Source organism: Amblyraja radiata, chromosome 20, assembly GCF_010909765.2.
Source record: "Amblyraja radiata isolate CabotCenter1 chromosome 20, sAmbRad1.1.pri, whole genome shotgun sequence".
In the NCBI taxonomy this organism is placed as follows: domain Eukaryota; kingdom Metazoa; phylum Chordata; class Chondrichthyes; order Rajiformes; family Rajidae; genus Amblyraja; species Amblyraja radiata.
This window is the reverse complement of record NC_045975.1, coordinates 13,493,024-13,506,987: the sequence shown is the minus strand read 5'-3', so window position 1 is coordinate 13,506,987 and position 13,964 is coordinate 13,493,024. Positions and strand designations below refer to the sequence as shown.

General features: G+C 47.6%; 1 protein-coding gene across 4 annotated transcripts in view; it reads right to left on the bottom strand.

Moving 5' to 3' along the window:
• irag1 (inositol 1,4,5-triphosphate receptor associated 1) overlaps positions 1-13,964 on the bottom strand; it is a 145,633-nt gene that overhangs the window by 24,219 nt on the left and 107,450 nt on the right. For all 4 annotated transcript variants that reach the window (XM_033038863.1, XM_033038862.1, XM_033038865.1 and 1 more), the window contains 7 exons: positions 13,222-13,300; positions 12,201-12,309; positions 8,639-8,669; positions 5,632-5,772; positions 4,158-4,289; positions 1,902-2,055; positions 81-130 (listed from right to left, as the gene is read on the bottom strand). In XM_033038863.1, the coding sequence (XP_032894754.1) occupies positions 81-130; positions 1,902-2,055; positions 4,158-4,289; positions 5,632-5,772; positions 8,639-8,669; positions 12,201-12,309; positions 13,222-13,300 (696 nt within the window). The remainder of the gene's footprint in view (positions 1-80; positions 131-1,901; positions 2,056-4,157; positions 4,290-5,631; positions 5,773-8,638; positions 8,670-12,200; positions 12,310-13,221; positions 13,301-13,964) is intronic.

The window sequence follows — 13,964 nt, the reverse complement described above, 5'->3', positions numbered from 1 at the left end:
TACACAATAAACAATCTGTGAGACTGGAACAATACCAGTGCGTTTAGAAAAAAATCTGACTTCCTACATTTGTCCCTTACCTTCCCGAGAGTGAGCGACATGGAACGGGCTGTCCTGGGAACTCCGTCGTCTAAAAGAGAAGGGTAAAGGAGTTAAATGTTTGTGGGCGATGTAATCTGTCCCCTCATTCTCCTCTTGTCTTGTGTAGCTTAATCCCACACCTCCCATCCATTGATTTACAAACATCTCTTGTGGGCGAGGGCGACATTTTCTGAATAAGATCGGTGAAAGAGTACTGCGCTTTCCCAAACGCCCAGCACAAAGGAAGGCCGCTTCCCTCCAAGTGCCTGTCATGGCCCTTCCAAAGTGTGATTCCCACAGCCGCACATTCCTACCCTTTCTCCACTGCCCTAATTATTCCGCGCTGGACAACCCAATGAAAGAGGAGAGAAGCAGGATGGGGCTGAGCACCCTTTCCAGCGTGACAACATCTTTCCTATAACATGGTGCACAAAAACTGATCGCAATACTCTAAATGTGGCCTCACTAACGTTACCGAAACAATGGGGACCTCAGGTTCAATTAACTGGGAGATAAAAGAGGTTGGAGATGGAGCAGGAGCTATGGGGCAGCCTGCCAGCTTTGAGACGGGTGATGGTAAAAAGATTTGAAGGATGGGAGACAGTGCAAGCCCGCATTACCCAGCAGAGGCCAGGAAGGGAAGCTTGGCTCAATGGGAATGGGATTTAGGGAGCTGAGAGAAAATACTTCAAGGTCAGGATGTGGTTCAGAAACCAAAGACTCCCCCTCTCTGCTTGAAAACAACACATGCATTAGAGTGTTTGAATTTCATCCTGAGTTTGAGATATAGGGAGAGGATGGATAAATTAGGACTCGTTTCCCTGGAGCATTGGATGCAGAGGGATGACCTTATGGAAGAGTATATAATCATGAGGGGCATAGATGAGATGAATGGCCACTGCTGGTGGTGAACTGCTGCTGCAGGCGGGATTACAGCTCTGTGCTGAATGATAGGGGAGAGCAGACAGAGGAATATGAGGAGAGACATAGAGGAGATTGTCACAGTATATCAATCCTATCTATGGACACAGGGTTAAGGTGAGAGGAAGGAGATTTAAAGGGGATCTTTCGAGTGAGAGCTTTATACAGATAGTGACTGATATCGGGAACATGCTGCCAGAGGAGGTGGTAGAATCAGATGTATTCACTGTGTTTGAGAGATTTAGAGAGGCATTTAAATAGTGACGGAGATGGTCCTACTGTGGGCAAGTAGAAAGTTATGTGGAACGTATAGTCTTTCCGCTGACTGGATAGCACGCAACAAAAAACATTTTCACTGTACCTCAGTACAAGTGACGATACACTAAACTGAACTAAGTGGGATTAGTGTAGATTGGCAAAAAAGGTTAGCATGGACAAGTTGGGCTGAATGGTCCATTTTCATGCTGTACGAGTCTATGAGTAGATGCAACTGACAATCGTTTCGATCGGTAACAACTTTCTATCCATCTTTAATATGAGTCCTTCAGTACTTTCAAGCCTTCCCAGTTCACTGACACAATCCATTCACTGCCGGTTGGCATCAGTATATATCAGTGAAACACTCAGTAAATTCAAGCACTTGGGTGACCAAACATGGCACATCAACATGTCCCAGTCTAATCGCCCCTCCCCACCCTCTCCACATACCCCACACAGTCAAATCCCCCTCCCCTCATTCCCAATCGCCTTAATACCCCTCACACTAATTCCTCTACCCCTCACTAATACCCCACTCAATCCATTCCCACTGTCCCTGCCTTTAACCCAGCCACAGTGACCAGGCCTTGATGGCCCTCCCTCCCCTGCCACTGGAGACCAGACTGTACAAGTGTCCCTACCGCTGCCGTCTCCGTACGGGCTGTAGCTCCGGCTGGAGTTCTGGTTAGCCAGCTTCTTGTACTCGGTGAGCTCGGCGTGATCCTTCTCGTACATCCTCTTCAGGTTCTCCACGTACTGTATCATCACCTCGGTGGCCTTGGACATCCGCTTCTCCTGCAATGTCCAGGCAATCAGTTACCTGATTCAGTTTAGTTTAGTTGTGAGAAATAGGCCCTTCGACCCTCCGAGTCTGTGCCAACCAGTGAACACCCCTACAAGTACTATCCTGCACATAAGGGACAATTTACAATTTACAGAAGCCAACTACACTGCAAACCTGTACGTCTTTGGAGTGCGGGAGGAAACCTGAGCACCCGAGGAAAACCCACGTGGTCACAGGTAGAATGAACAATCTCCATCTAGACAGCACCCGTAGTCAAGATGGAACCCGTGCCTCAGCGCTGTAAGTCACCACCTCTGCTGCTGCTTCACAGTGCGGCCAGGGATTTGGATGAGAACGCACAAGGCATGATTAGCAAGTGTGCAGATGATAATAAAGTGGGTGGCTTGTAGATAGTGAAGATGGTTGTCAAAAATTGCAGCAGGATATTGAACAGTCGGGCAGGTGAGCTGAGGAATGGATGGAATTGAATACAGAGAAATTGCGAGGTGTTGCATTTTGTTACTACTGCCTATAGGGAGGTTTCACGGCAGTCGGGTCACGACCCATGACCCGTACTGTTGCTACGCTACTCCAAATGGAGTACACGCAATGAACTGCAGGTGGGCACTCACCATTGTTTCCAGCGTAGCGGGCCCGTTAAAACCCGCTGAAATTGTCAATTTTTGCCCTGTAAATAATTATGGAAATCAGGATAAGCGTGTGAGACATTTAGCCTACTTCAGAATTCCAAAAGTGAGGAGGAATGACGGTAGATAGAAGCGGGAGCTGAAGGGACAACAACAGCCCGAGTGCTTTGCGAACATTGGCCGTTTGCTCACTGCATTTCATCAACTAAGGCATTATTTGTGTTTTTTCTTGATTCCTTTGGCATCTAAAAAGTTTCAGAGGTGATAAATCTGGCTGTAAATTTTTTAAATCGCCCATGGTTCCCAAGTGGGGTTTTACATACAAAATGAAAACGCATCTGAAGAAAAATTTACAGCCAGATTTATCACTTCTGAGAATTTTTAGATATCAAAGGAATCAAGAAAAAACACAAATAATGCCTTACTTGATGAAATGCAGTGAGCAAACGTGATAATTTCTAATATTTTCAATTCCGATAACTGCACGGCCAATGTTTACCAAGCACTTTAACTGCTGTTGTCCCTTCAGCTCTCGCTTCTCTATACCTTCATTTCGCTTCACTTTTGGAATTCTAAAGTTGGGTACATGTCTCACACACTTACCCCGACTTCCACTATTTTTTTCAGCGCAAAAATTCAACATTTTGGCGGTTTTTAACAGGTAGGAAAGTACGCGTTTCTTGCATTAATAACATATACCGGAAGTTACGGATGTCCTCCAGATGGATTGAGCGGCTCCGTGCGTCAAGCCCTATGACCCAGTGACCTTACGTGCAACCCCCCTACACCTGCCCCATGCCTCCTTCTTATTCTTGACCAGAGCCTCAATTCCACACGCCCACCTGCCCTGCCCTTCATGCTAATGGGAAAATGTGTGCCCTGGATTATTGTCAGACGTTCCTTTTCCTTCAAGCAACCTGCTGCAATCAACTTCAGCGAATTCCTATACAAAAACTTCAAAGTTGGCCTTGCCCCAATTTAGAATTTTGACTCCTGGGCCTGCCCTATCTCTATCCATAACTATCTTAAACCTAATAGAACAGTGGTTGCTGGTCCTAAAAGTCTCCCCCACAAAAACTTCATCCACTTGCCCTTCCCAATTTCCCAAGGCTAGATCATGTAGGGCCCTCTACATATTGACGGAGAAAACTCTCTTGAACACATTTGACATATTTTGCCCAATCTAAACCTTTTGCACTATGACATTCCCAGTCAATATTGGGAAAGTTAAAATCCCATATTATAACAACCTTAGCCCTCCATATCCCACTACAGATTCTGCCCGAGTCCCACCAGCACTTTGTGTTTTGCTCCAGATTCCAGCATCTGCAGCTTCTTGTGTCTCCAGCTCCTGTAGGCTGCCCCTGCCATCATGGATAACACACAGCGAGAGATTCAGGCTAGAACCACCTGACGTGCCCACGTCCCGCTGGGCTGTAAAACCAGCCCGGGTTCTCCATGCTCACCTGTCGGACGGCCCCCACCATCTCTGCCCGTCCGGAGAGTCTGACAGCCAGGCGCTGTAGAACGCCCACTGTCTCCAGCAACCTCTCCTGGGCATTGCGCAGCTCCGACTGCACCCAGAGCGAGGACGAGAACTGAAAGCAAAGGGAGCGAGTAAGAGGGAGTATTCACCGTCTCTGCAGAACTCCCCCAGTTCCCGCCTCTTAAACGCCACTCATTCTCTCCACTCCTTCACACTCATGCTACACTAAATCCATTTTATTCCCCCCACATTCTCCTCAACTCCCCCCCTTCTAAAGATTCTACCACTCACCTACACACTTGGAACAAAGTACAACGGCCAATTATGCCACCAATGGTGGTGTCTTTGGGATGCGTGAGGAATGTGGGTCGGGTCGGGGGGAGAGGGGGTGGGGGGTTTGGAACCCACACGGTCCCAGGGACAACATGCAAACTTCACACAGACAGCATCCAAATTCAGGATTGAACCCAGATCACTGGAGCTATGAGCCAGTGGGTCCACCAGCTACACCACTGCACTCACAGTCCCGACACTGCAACAGTGCAGGCAAGGCCAGTAGAGACAGTCTGTGTTGTGATCTGAACCCACTCTCGCCTGGCCTTGTAGAATAGCTGCTTAAACATCACTCATTCTCTCCATCCCACAGTCAGCAGGGATCCAGGCCAAGCTCAGGAATTCCACACCAAACCCATTACCTCCCAAGTTCAACGAAGCTTAAGGTCATGTTGAGGTCTAATTAGCACGCAAAAAAAACAGAAGAGAAATACACATTGATGTCCTTGCCCATCTCATGTAGCTCCACACAGATTTGACTGTTTTGGTTCCTGAAGGGTCCCATTCTCTCTGGTTACCCTTTTTCCCTTTATGTACTTATAAAATCTCTTGGGATTAATATTATCTGCTAGAGCCATCTCCTGTCCCCTTTTAGCCCTCCAGGTTTCCTTTTTTATTCTTAGTTTCCTTATCAGTTCCCGAAACTCCTTTTCACTGTACCTCGGTACACATGACAATAAACTAAACTGAGCTAGGGGTAACTCAGCGGGTGAGGCAGCATCTATCGAGAGAAGGAATTGGTGACGTTTCGGGTCGAGACCCAAAACATCGCCAATTCCTTCTCTCCATGGATGCTGCCTCACCTGCTGAGTTACTTCAGCATTTTGTGTCTACCTTGAATTTACAAGCATCTGCAGTTCTTTCTTAAACTAAACTGATGTATTGATATCCCCTGTCTAACCTCCTGCTACCATGACGCACCCAAGTGTTGTTTCTCAAGCCTGAGCCTGTGCAACAGGTAAAGGAGACAGGCTGTAGTGGAGCAGCCAATTTGAGAGCAGCTGCTTTGAGATCAAAGTGCTCATGACTGACTGACCCACCGTCCCTGCTGGCCTGGTTTCCCAGTCGCCTGGGATCCCTGGAGGAGTTTGAAACCCATGGAATCAAGCAGAGGGCCTCACCTTCAACTCTGATTTGAAGTTTTCCAGCTCCCTCTCTGTGTTGTCCTCAGCCAAGTTCCTCTCCCTCTCCGCAAGTCCCAGCCTCGTCTCCAGAGTGTAGCTGTCATTCTTAAAGGCCAGGGACAGCTGAATGAATGTGTTCTGCAAAAAGCAAAGAGATAATAGATTTACAGATCACATGCCTGCACATGAAAATGCGCACACTCACATGCACAGTCACACCACACACACACACACACTTGTGCATATTCACACTTATGCGTACGCATACACACACATGCATGTTTGCATTTAGATATACACAGGTGCACACACACACATGCATATAGCATGCACTCATGCATGCACACATGTACCTGCATGCACACACTGTTAATCCCCCTTCTGCAACAATCCCAACAATTCATCTACCCGCCCTCTTCCACTAGCATATCCCTCCTTTGGCAGGGAGACCAAACCTGCACACAGTGCTCCAGGTACAGTCTCAGACAGGGCCCTACATAATTGGAGTAAAACACCTCTAAGTTTGCACTCAAATCCACTGCAAAAAAAGACCACGGGTATCACTTGCCTTGCTGCACCTGCATGTTAACTCTCAGAGGTTCATCTGTAATGACACCACCACATTTCAGTCCACCACACATTAGGTGGAGTCGGTGCACATATCCAGGTCCCCCTGTCCTTGCACCCCTTTCAAATTTCAGTTTTTTTTTAAAACATTTGGAATTTGAACAGAAAAGCTTGAAGCAGTAGGCATGGAATTACCAGATTTCTGTACAATCAATCCCAATCTCTAATGTTCTTCAGGAGAGGGATCTGACATCCTTACTCAGTCTGCCCTGCATGGGACGAAAACCCACTGCTGTTAATTCTTAACTACATCTTTAGCTCTGAGGCATTCAGGGATGGAGGGTAAATGCCAGGAATGTCTCCTGAGTGGGTAAAGGAGAAGAATGAAAATGCTCCATGACAGTGTTTGTTGGTGTAGGGGTTCCCAACATTTCCAGTGTTCCTCCTCTGCTCAGACTGTGAAGGCCACTTCCTTCAGCTCCTGATCGGTTCAATGAGTTCCTCCAGCAGTGTGTTTCTTGTGTTGATGTCATTGCCTGCATTCAGCCCATATCCCTCTCATCCTTTCCAATACAGGCACCTTTTAAATGCTCTGAATGTAGCTGCCTCTACCACCTCCTCAGGCAGCTCGTCCCATATGCAGGTCTTTCCCAGTTTACGAAAGGCAGACTTATGGACACCTGGTACATATGCAGGTGTCTGGTCTGAAGAAGGATCTCGACCCGAAACGTCACCCATTCCTTCTCTCCAGAGATGCTGCCTGTCCCGCGGAGTTACTCCAGCATTTTGTATCTATCTTCCATTTAAACCAGCATCTGCAGTTCCTTCCTACACATATGCACGTGTGTTTGGATACAGGACTACAAGCATCCTCTGCTGGCTGGGAATGGGGCATTTCCGTGTACACTCTCTCCCCTCTCACCCTCCTTCAGAGGCTCTGGGTGGAGCCGAGCAAAGCTGAGAGCATTGAGCAGACTCACTCACTCTCTCACTCACAGAGTCATACGTCATGGAAATAGGCCCTTCAGTCCAACTTGCCCATGCCCACCAAGATGCACTATCTTCACTAGTCTCGCCTGTTTACATTTGACCCCTATCTTTCTAAAGCTTTCCTATCCGTGTCCAAATGTCTTTTGTACCTGTGGAGTACCTGCCTCAACCACCTCCTCTGGCAACTCGTTCCATATAACCACTACCCTCTCATTGAATCTGTGAGACCGGCTGACGTCCCCACTCGCTCTCCTCTCCCACATACTGTGTATGTCCATCTCTGTCTTAGCAATCGTTTGAGTTACAAACAGTTCTCAGGGACAGAAGCCTATTGTAATCCGTGGACGATCTGTATCCACAACCATCTGCCTGAAAAAACTGCCCCTTTGAATCTTAGAGATAGCGGAGTCAGGTGATATGGGGAGAAGGCAGGAACGGGGTACTGATTGTGGATGATCAGCCATGATCACAGTGAATGGCGGTGCTGGCTCGAAGGGCCGAATGGCCTACTCCTGTGGCTATTGTCTATTGAATCTTTTCCGACTCACCTTACAAGCCCTCAAGTTTTAGACTCTCCTACACTGGGTAATAGACTGTGTCCATCAACCTTATCTATACTCGTCGTGAGATCATCAACCTCTATCTGGCCACCCCTCAGCCTCTTGCACTCCAGGGAACAAAATACCAGTTTAACAGAAAGTGGTGGAAGAAATCAGCGGGTCAGGCAGCATCTGTCCCACTGAAGGGAAAGGACAGACTACATTCTGGGTCAGGACCCTTCTTCAGACATGAGGGTCCTGACTCAAGATGTCCATTCCCTCCACAGATGCTGCCTGACCCATTGGATTGCTCTAGCACATCGTGTTTCGCCCAAGATTTAAGCATCTGCAGTTCCATGTATCTCCAAAGTCCCGTTTATCCAGTCTGAGCTTATAACTTAAACCCTCCAGTCCCAGTAACATCCTCGTAAATTTGCTCTATACCCTCTCTAGCGTCATCATCCGCGCAGCACGGTGACCAGAACCGCTCACAGTGGTCCAAGTGCAGCCGAACATATTATCAGATATTCTTGCCATGCTGCTTTCTGCTGCAGGCATGATTCTATTTCGGGGGGGGGGGGGGGGGGGGGGTGTGGATCAAAGGATGAGACCCAGTGCTGTTCCACAGATCAAGGCTGGACTTGTGTAGGCTGCTCGAGTCTCAGTTTGGGATCCACAGTCACTGCTGACTCGATGCCAGCACTCTCCAGCGTTGAGAAACTGCTCCCTTGACCTTCATACAGAACAGAAACGTCATATACACCCACGCGGGACTCTGAGAAAGCCTTTGACAGAAGCCTTGTTGCTATTATACTTGTGATCGTTTACATTTTCGTTGAGAGCAGGATGTTTTAATGGAGTTCTACTCTGACGCAACAACAGCCAAGAGGGAAATTGAAGACACCCACCTCGATCTCCTTCTCGGTCAAAGGGGGTAATCTGCAAGAGAAAGAGAGAGAAATGCTTGAAACGTTGACGCTGTTTCTCCCTCCAAGTTGCTGCCTGACCCGTCGAGATCTTCCAGCATTGTCTACATTTGTTTTGGATTCCAGTGTCTGTGGTTATGTTTCTTTGGTGATAGGGTTGGGTTCAGTGAACTCCCTCCCCCGAGCCCGCCCTCCCCACCCAATACACCACACATCATCACCGGCTCCTGTTATAGGCTCATGGAGCTGCACAGCACAGACACAGACCCTTCGACCCACCCTGTCTATGCTGACCAATGCTAGCATATCGATATCTATATCTATATCTATCCACATATCTTTTATAAATCATAATTACATCCACTTCTATAGCTTCCTCTGGCACTGAAGGCAGTGGAGGCCAATTCTCTGGAAGCTTTCAAGAGAGAGCTAGATAGAGCTCTTAAAGATAGCGGAATAAGGGGATATGGGGAAGGCAGGAACAGGGTATTGAATGTGGATATTGTCTATTGGCACATTCAAAATATAGACTATCCTTTGAGTGAAAAAGTTCCCCTTAAGATCTCCCTTAAATCTCTCCCCTCTCAACTTAGAAACAGTTTTATTCCCAGAGCTATAGCGGCTTTGAACCGGCCCTGCTGAGTGCCCCCACCCCCCCTGGACTGTCTCCCTCAGATGGCCACGTCACACAGCTTATTTATTTATTTTACTCTTGTTTCACATCGGTTGGACGCTGCATACTAAATCTCGTTGCACTGATGTACAATGACAATAAAATATATTATTATTATTATTATTATTATTATTAAGCCTCATGTTTTAGAATCCTCTACCTTGAGCAAACGACTGTGATGCCTCTGTCTCTGTCGGTCCACTTTATCCATGCCCCTCGTGATCTTGTCAACCTCTCAGGCCTCCCTGCTCCAAAGTAATCAGTCCCAGCCTATCCAACCTCTCTCTGTGAGTCAAGCCTGCCAGCTTCCTGGTGAATCTGTTCAGCACCACCTCCAACTTAATGACATCCTTCCAGTAGATAGGGACACAGTACTCTGTGTGGTCTCACGACTATTGAAGGAGTGTGGGGCATTGCAGAGGTTTGAGGGTTGAGTGAAGGCAGGCAGGTTTGAAGCAACCAGTGTAACCAAACCAAGAAGCTCCACTTCGAATTGACAGATGCGAGCTGAGACACGTGGAGAGAACTTGGTTCCTGCTAAACGTGCCCCCTCCCCCAATGTACTGCTCTGCACCAGCATCCAGCCACATCATCCTCCTATTATGTTCTCCCCGCTGTCTATCTCTGGCTTCCTCATAAACCCATCCCGACCGCACACCTCAAATCACCCTGTGAGAAGAGGACCCACACACCCCCTGCTCTGTGAGAGAAGCAGTTCCTCCTTGTGTTATTTATTATGTACTGTCTAACACTGATGCCCCTGGGATCTCGGCAACAACCTGTGTATATTCAACAACAATTTTCCATCACCCTAATGACCACGATCAGGCAAGGGTTGGTCATCTCTTCAGTGCAGGAAGGCAGCCCACCTTGCTCAGCTCTCTGGTGAGAAGTGGTGCACTCTGATGGTAGTTGTTCCTTCAAGCCTATGTAAGACCAACCAACCTCCCTCTTGCCTTGGTTCATCTCCAGCTGAAACTCTGGTCCAAGAAGCTCAACGCTCAATGACTGACCCAGTCCCCCAAACCCACCAACTACCTAAAAGAGAATCGTCATAAAGCCATACAGCACATGCGGACCAAGATGCCCCATCCAAGTTAGTCCCATTTGCCCACGCCTGGTCCATATCCTTCTAAACCTTTCCTATCCATGTATCTATCCAAATGTCTTTTAAATGTTGATATAATATCTGCCTCAACCACTTCCTCTGGCAACTCGTTCCACATACTCACCACCCTCTGTGTGAAAATGTTGCCCCTCTGGTTCCTTTTAAATCTTTCCCCTCTTACCCTTATTTTCAAATCACCCCATCTTGTTGTGTTTATAACTCTCCCACATTTCTCACCCTAATTCTGGTCTCTTAAAATTCTGGTCTCTGTGTTTTATGCAGGGCTGATGAGGGCTTATGCTCTCAGAGTGCATAGAATGGATTCAGTCCTGACATTAGATCTCTGGTCTGCCAGCCACAGGGAGACGGTTCCCATCACAGCGAGCTTGGGACTCTGACCGACCCCGCTCCATGTACTTCACACACAGGCTGTGGGAAGCAGGGAAACAGAATCCTTGTGAAAGAGATGGAGCCAGAGAGAGAGAAAAACAGATGAGGAGCGAGCGAGAAAGAGAGAAGGGGAAAGAAGACACAGAGGCAGAGATGGACAGAGGAGGAGTAAAACTGGGAGAGAAAAGGGAAACAGACAAGTTGAGGCAGGGAGAGACCCAGGGAAGGGGCTGTGAGACAGAGAAAGAGGGGGGAATAGCTGAAATGAGATAAACAAGACTGACCAGGAGAGAGTTCGAGACATGGAGAAGACAAATAAATAATGAGCAGAGAGAACGAGGTCAGAAAGAGGAAGAGCGATAGAAACAGATCAAACCCGATCCCTGTGCTGTCTGTGTGGAGCCTGCATGTTCCCTCTGTGACACGTGGATTTCCCCCTCAGCTGCTCCAGTTAACCCACTCCACAAGTGGGTTGGTTGGTTAATTGGTCATTGTAAATCCCCTCAGTGTGTGGGCTAATGTAAAAAGATTCAGACGGCAATTGATGAAGAGAGAGAATGGGACTTTGGATTTGATCTGCTGGGAGCTGACATGTATCCAATGGGCAGAATGGCCTCGGTCTGTGTCGTAAGTACATATAGCAGTGATATTATGGAAAGAGCTGAGGAGTACACCCTGATAGGTGGAGACAGTGGGCGGTGAGAGAGAGAGGAGGTTGGAGAGGATGAGCTAGAATGCTGACGTCCCATTAGGAGAGTTCAAATGGTGAGCAGGAAACTGGAAGAACAGCACATAATTTGTTTACGTGGCCTGCAACCCAACATCAAATTCTCCAATTTCAACTAATACCCCCTACCCCTCCCTCTCTATCCTCACCACAGTGCTCACCCATCTTTTCAACATCTCCCACACACCCAGTCACCCTACTCCATTCCCCTCCTCTGTATGCTCATCTCCCAATCCCCTAATCCCCCTTCACTATTATCCCCCCCCCTCCCCGCCAGATGCTGCCTGTACTGCTGAGTTCCTCCAGCACTTTGTGCTTTCTGCAGTTTAGTTTATTGTCACGTGTACCGAGGTACAGTGAGAAGCTTTTGTTGCGTGCAAACCAGCCAGGAAAGGCAACACATGATTAAAATCAAACCATTCACAGTGTACAGGTACATGATAAGGGAATAACGTTAGTGCAAGGTAAAGCCAGTATAATTTGATCAAAGAGAGTCCGAGGGTCCCCAATGAGGTAGATAGTAGTTGAGGACTGCTCTCTGGTTGCACTGGATGGAGAGAGGGAGAGAGGTAGACAGAGACTGGGCCCGAGAGGTGGAGCTGTGGAAGGGAACAGTGTTTGTTACCCTGAAGATCTGTCCTCTTACCCTGCGGACAGTGATCTCTGCACCTTCAGCTTACGCAGCAGTGAGTCAGGGATGCTGGGGGTGATGTTACAGCTGCCATCCACCGCTGGGCTTGGGACGGGAGACGGACCTGGAAGACAAGGCAGGAACAGCGTCCGTCAACCCATCAGACTGAGGATGGAAACAGCTCAGGACTTACCGCCACGGTGTCAGCTCGTGAACCTGGCTGGGTCAAGTCATGTTGAGCAAGAAGCTCATTAGACATCGGCTCCAGCACAGGGCACATCCTCAGCACCACTTAGATTTACACAGGGTAACCATATGAAGAATATTTCATTCAGTGCAACTCACATCCTTCACATGCCCCCATGGAGCAGGCAATGGTGTCCTAGAGCACGTCCAGAGCACAATGTCTCTGTCCATCACTGTGCAGCTCTGACTGTATATATATATATATATATATATATGCTGTCAGAGTGTATGTGTTTGTGTTGTTGGTGTGTATATATATACACACCGAAAGCACACACACATACACTGATAGCACATAAATACATCAACAACACATATCACACATCGACAGTGGATTTACACACACCGACTGCAAACACACACAACAGAGACAACACACCCACATACACAACACACCAGAGACAACACACCCACCCACACAGGGTGACAACATGCACACACACACATCAGACACAACACACATACACTCCCTCCATACCTACACACACACACTCATGCTTGCAGATACATTCATACACAAACTCCCCAACACGCCCCCTTACATACATGAACATGTGCACAAACCCATTCACAGCCTCCCCAAAATACATTAACACAAACTGTCAACACATCCGTACACACACATGAAAACATTGACATGCACCACACACATACACCCACGGATAGACACACAAATACCAACACCCACACACACACAGATACAGACAGACACATACACACACCAACACACAGACACACACACACAGATACAGACAGACACACACACACACACACACACACACCCTCTTACCTCTATCCTGTTCGTTTATCTCACTGAGGTCGGGTAATCTCTGTCCGGCTAGGGTTTGGTTCCGCATCAGTTTATTCTCCTGGTTAAACAGAAACAATGCGTTTACCTGCCTCGCTTGGGAGAGGGATTTGCTCTGGAACAGCAAATTATTTTGGCTTCATATCAATGATGCAGAGAGATTCTCAGCCAAGCAAAATGGCTATTGCAGGACGAGACTCTGCTGGATCTATTGGTGGATAACTCCCCTACAGATATTATTTTCTAAAAGCCTGAGAATAACCATAAAGACTGATGTATATGTCACACTTATGTATAAGCTGCCAGATCGCTTGATCTGATTCACCCAGATCTCTGGTTTGAGCTTTACAGGGTGATAACATCAGATTACATTGATTCAGGTGTGGAACTCAGGCTACTCATTGCACATCAGTTCTTGCTGCAAATTAGAAATCCCTTCTATTGCAACATATCGAGCATGACTGCAGAAAATTTGCCAAAAATAATTTTGTGTTTAATGGCACTCTGATAATTTCAGAGTAAAAGCCTCCGACAGATGTGTGAGAACAGCTCACACCAGACAGTGCAGTCTCTCTCCTCCCCACTGTACATTGGTACATTCAGGAAAATTATCAGAAGACCTGCTCCCCACCCCCTGAGACTCCATCTGAGCAAACGTCACAACCTAACCCACGCAATCTCTAACCTTAATGCATTACGATCCAGGTTAATGCATAGGAGTTGGT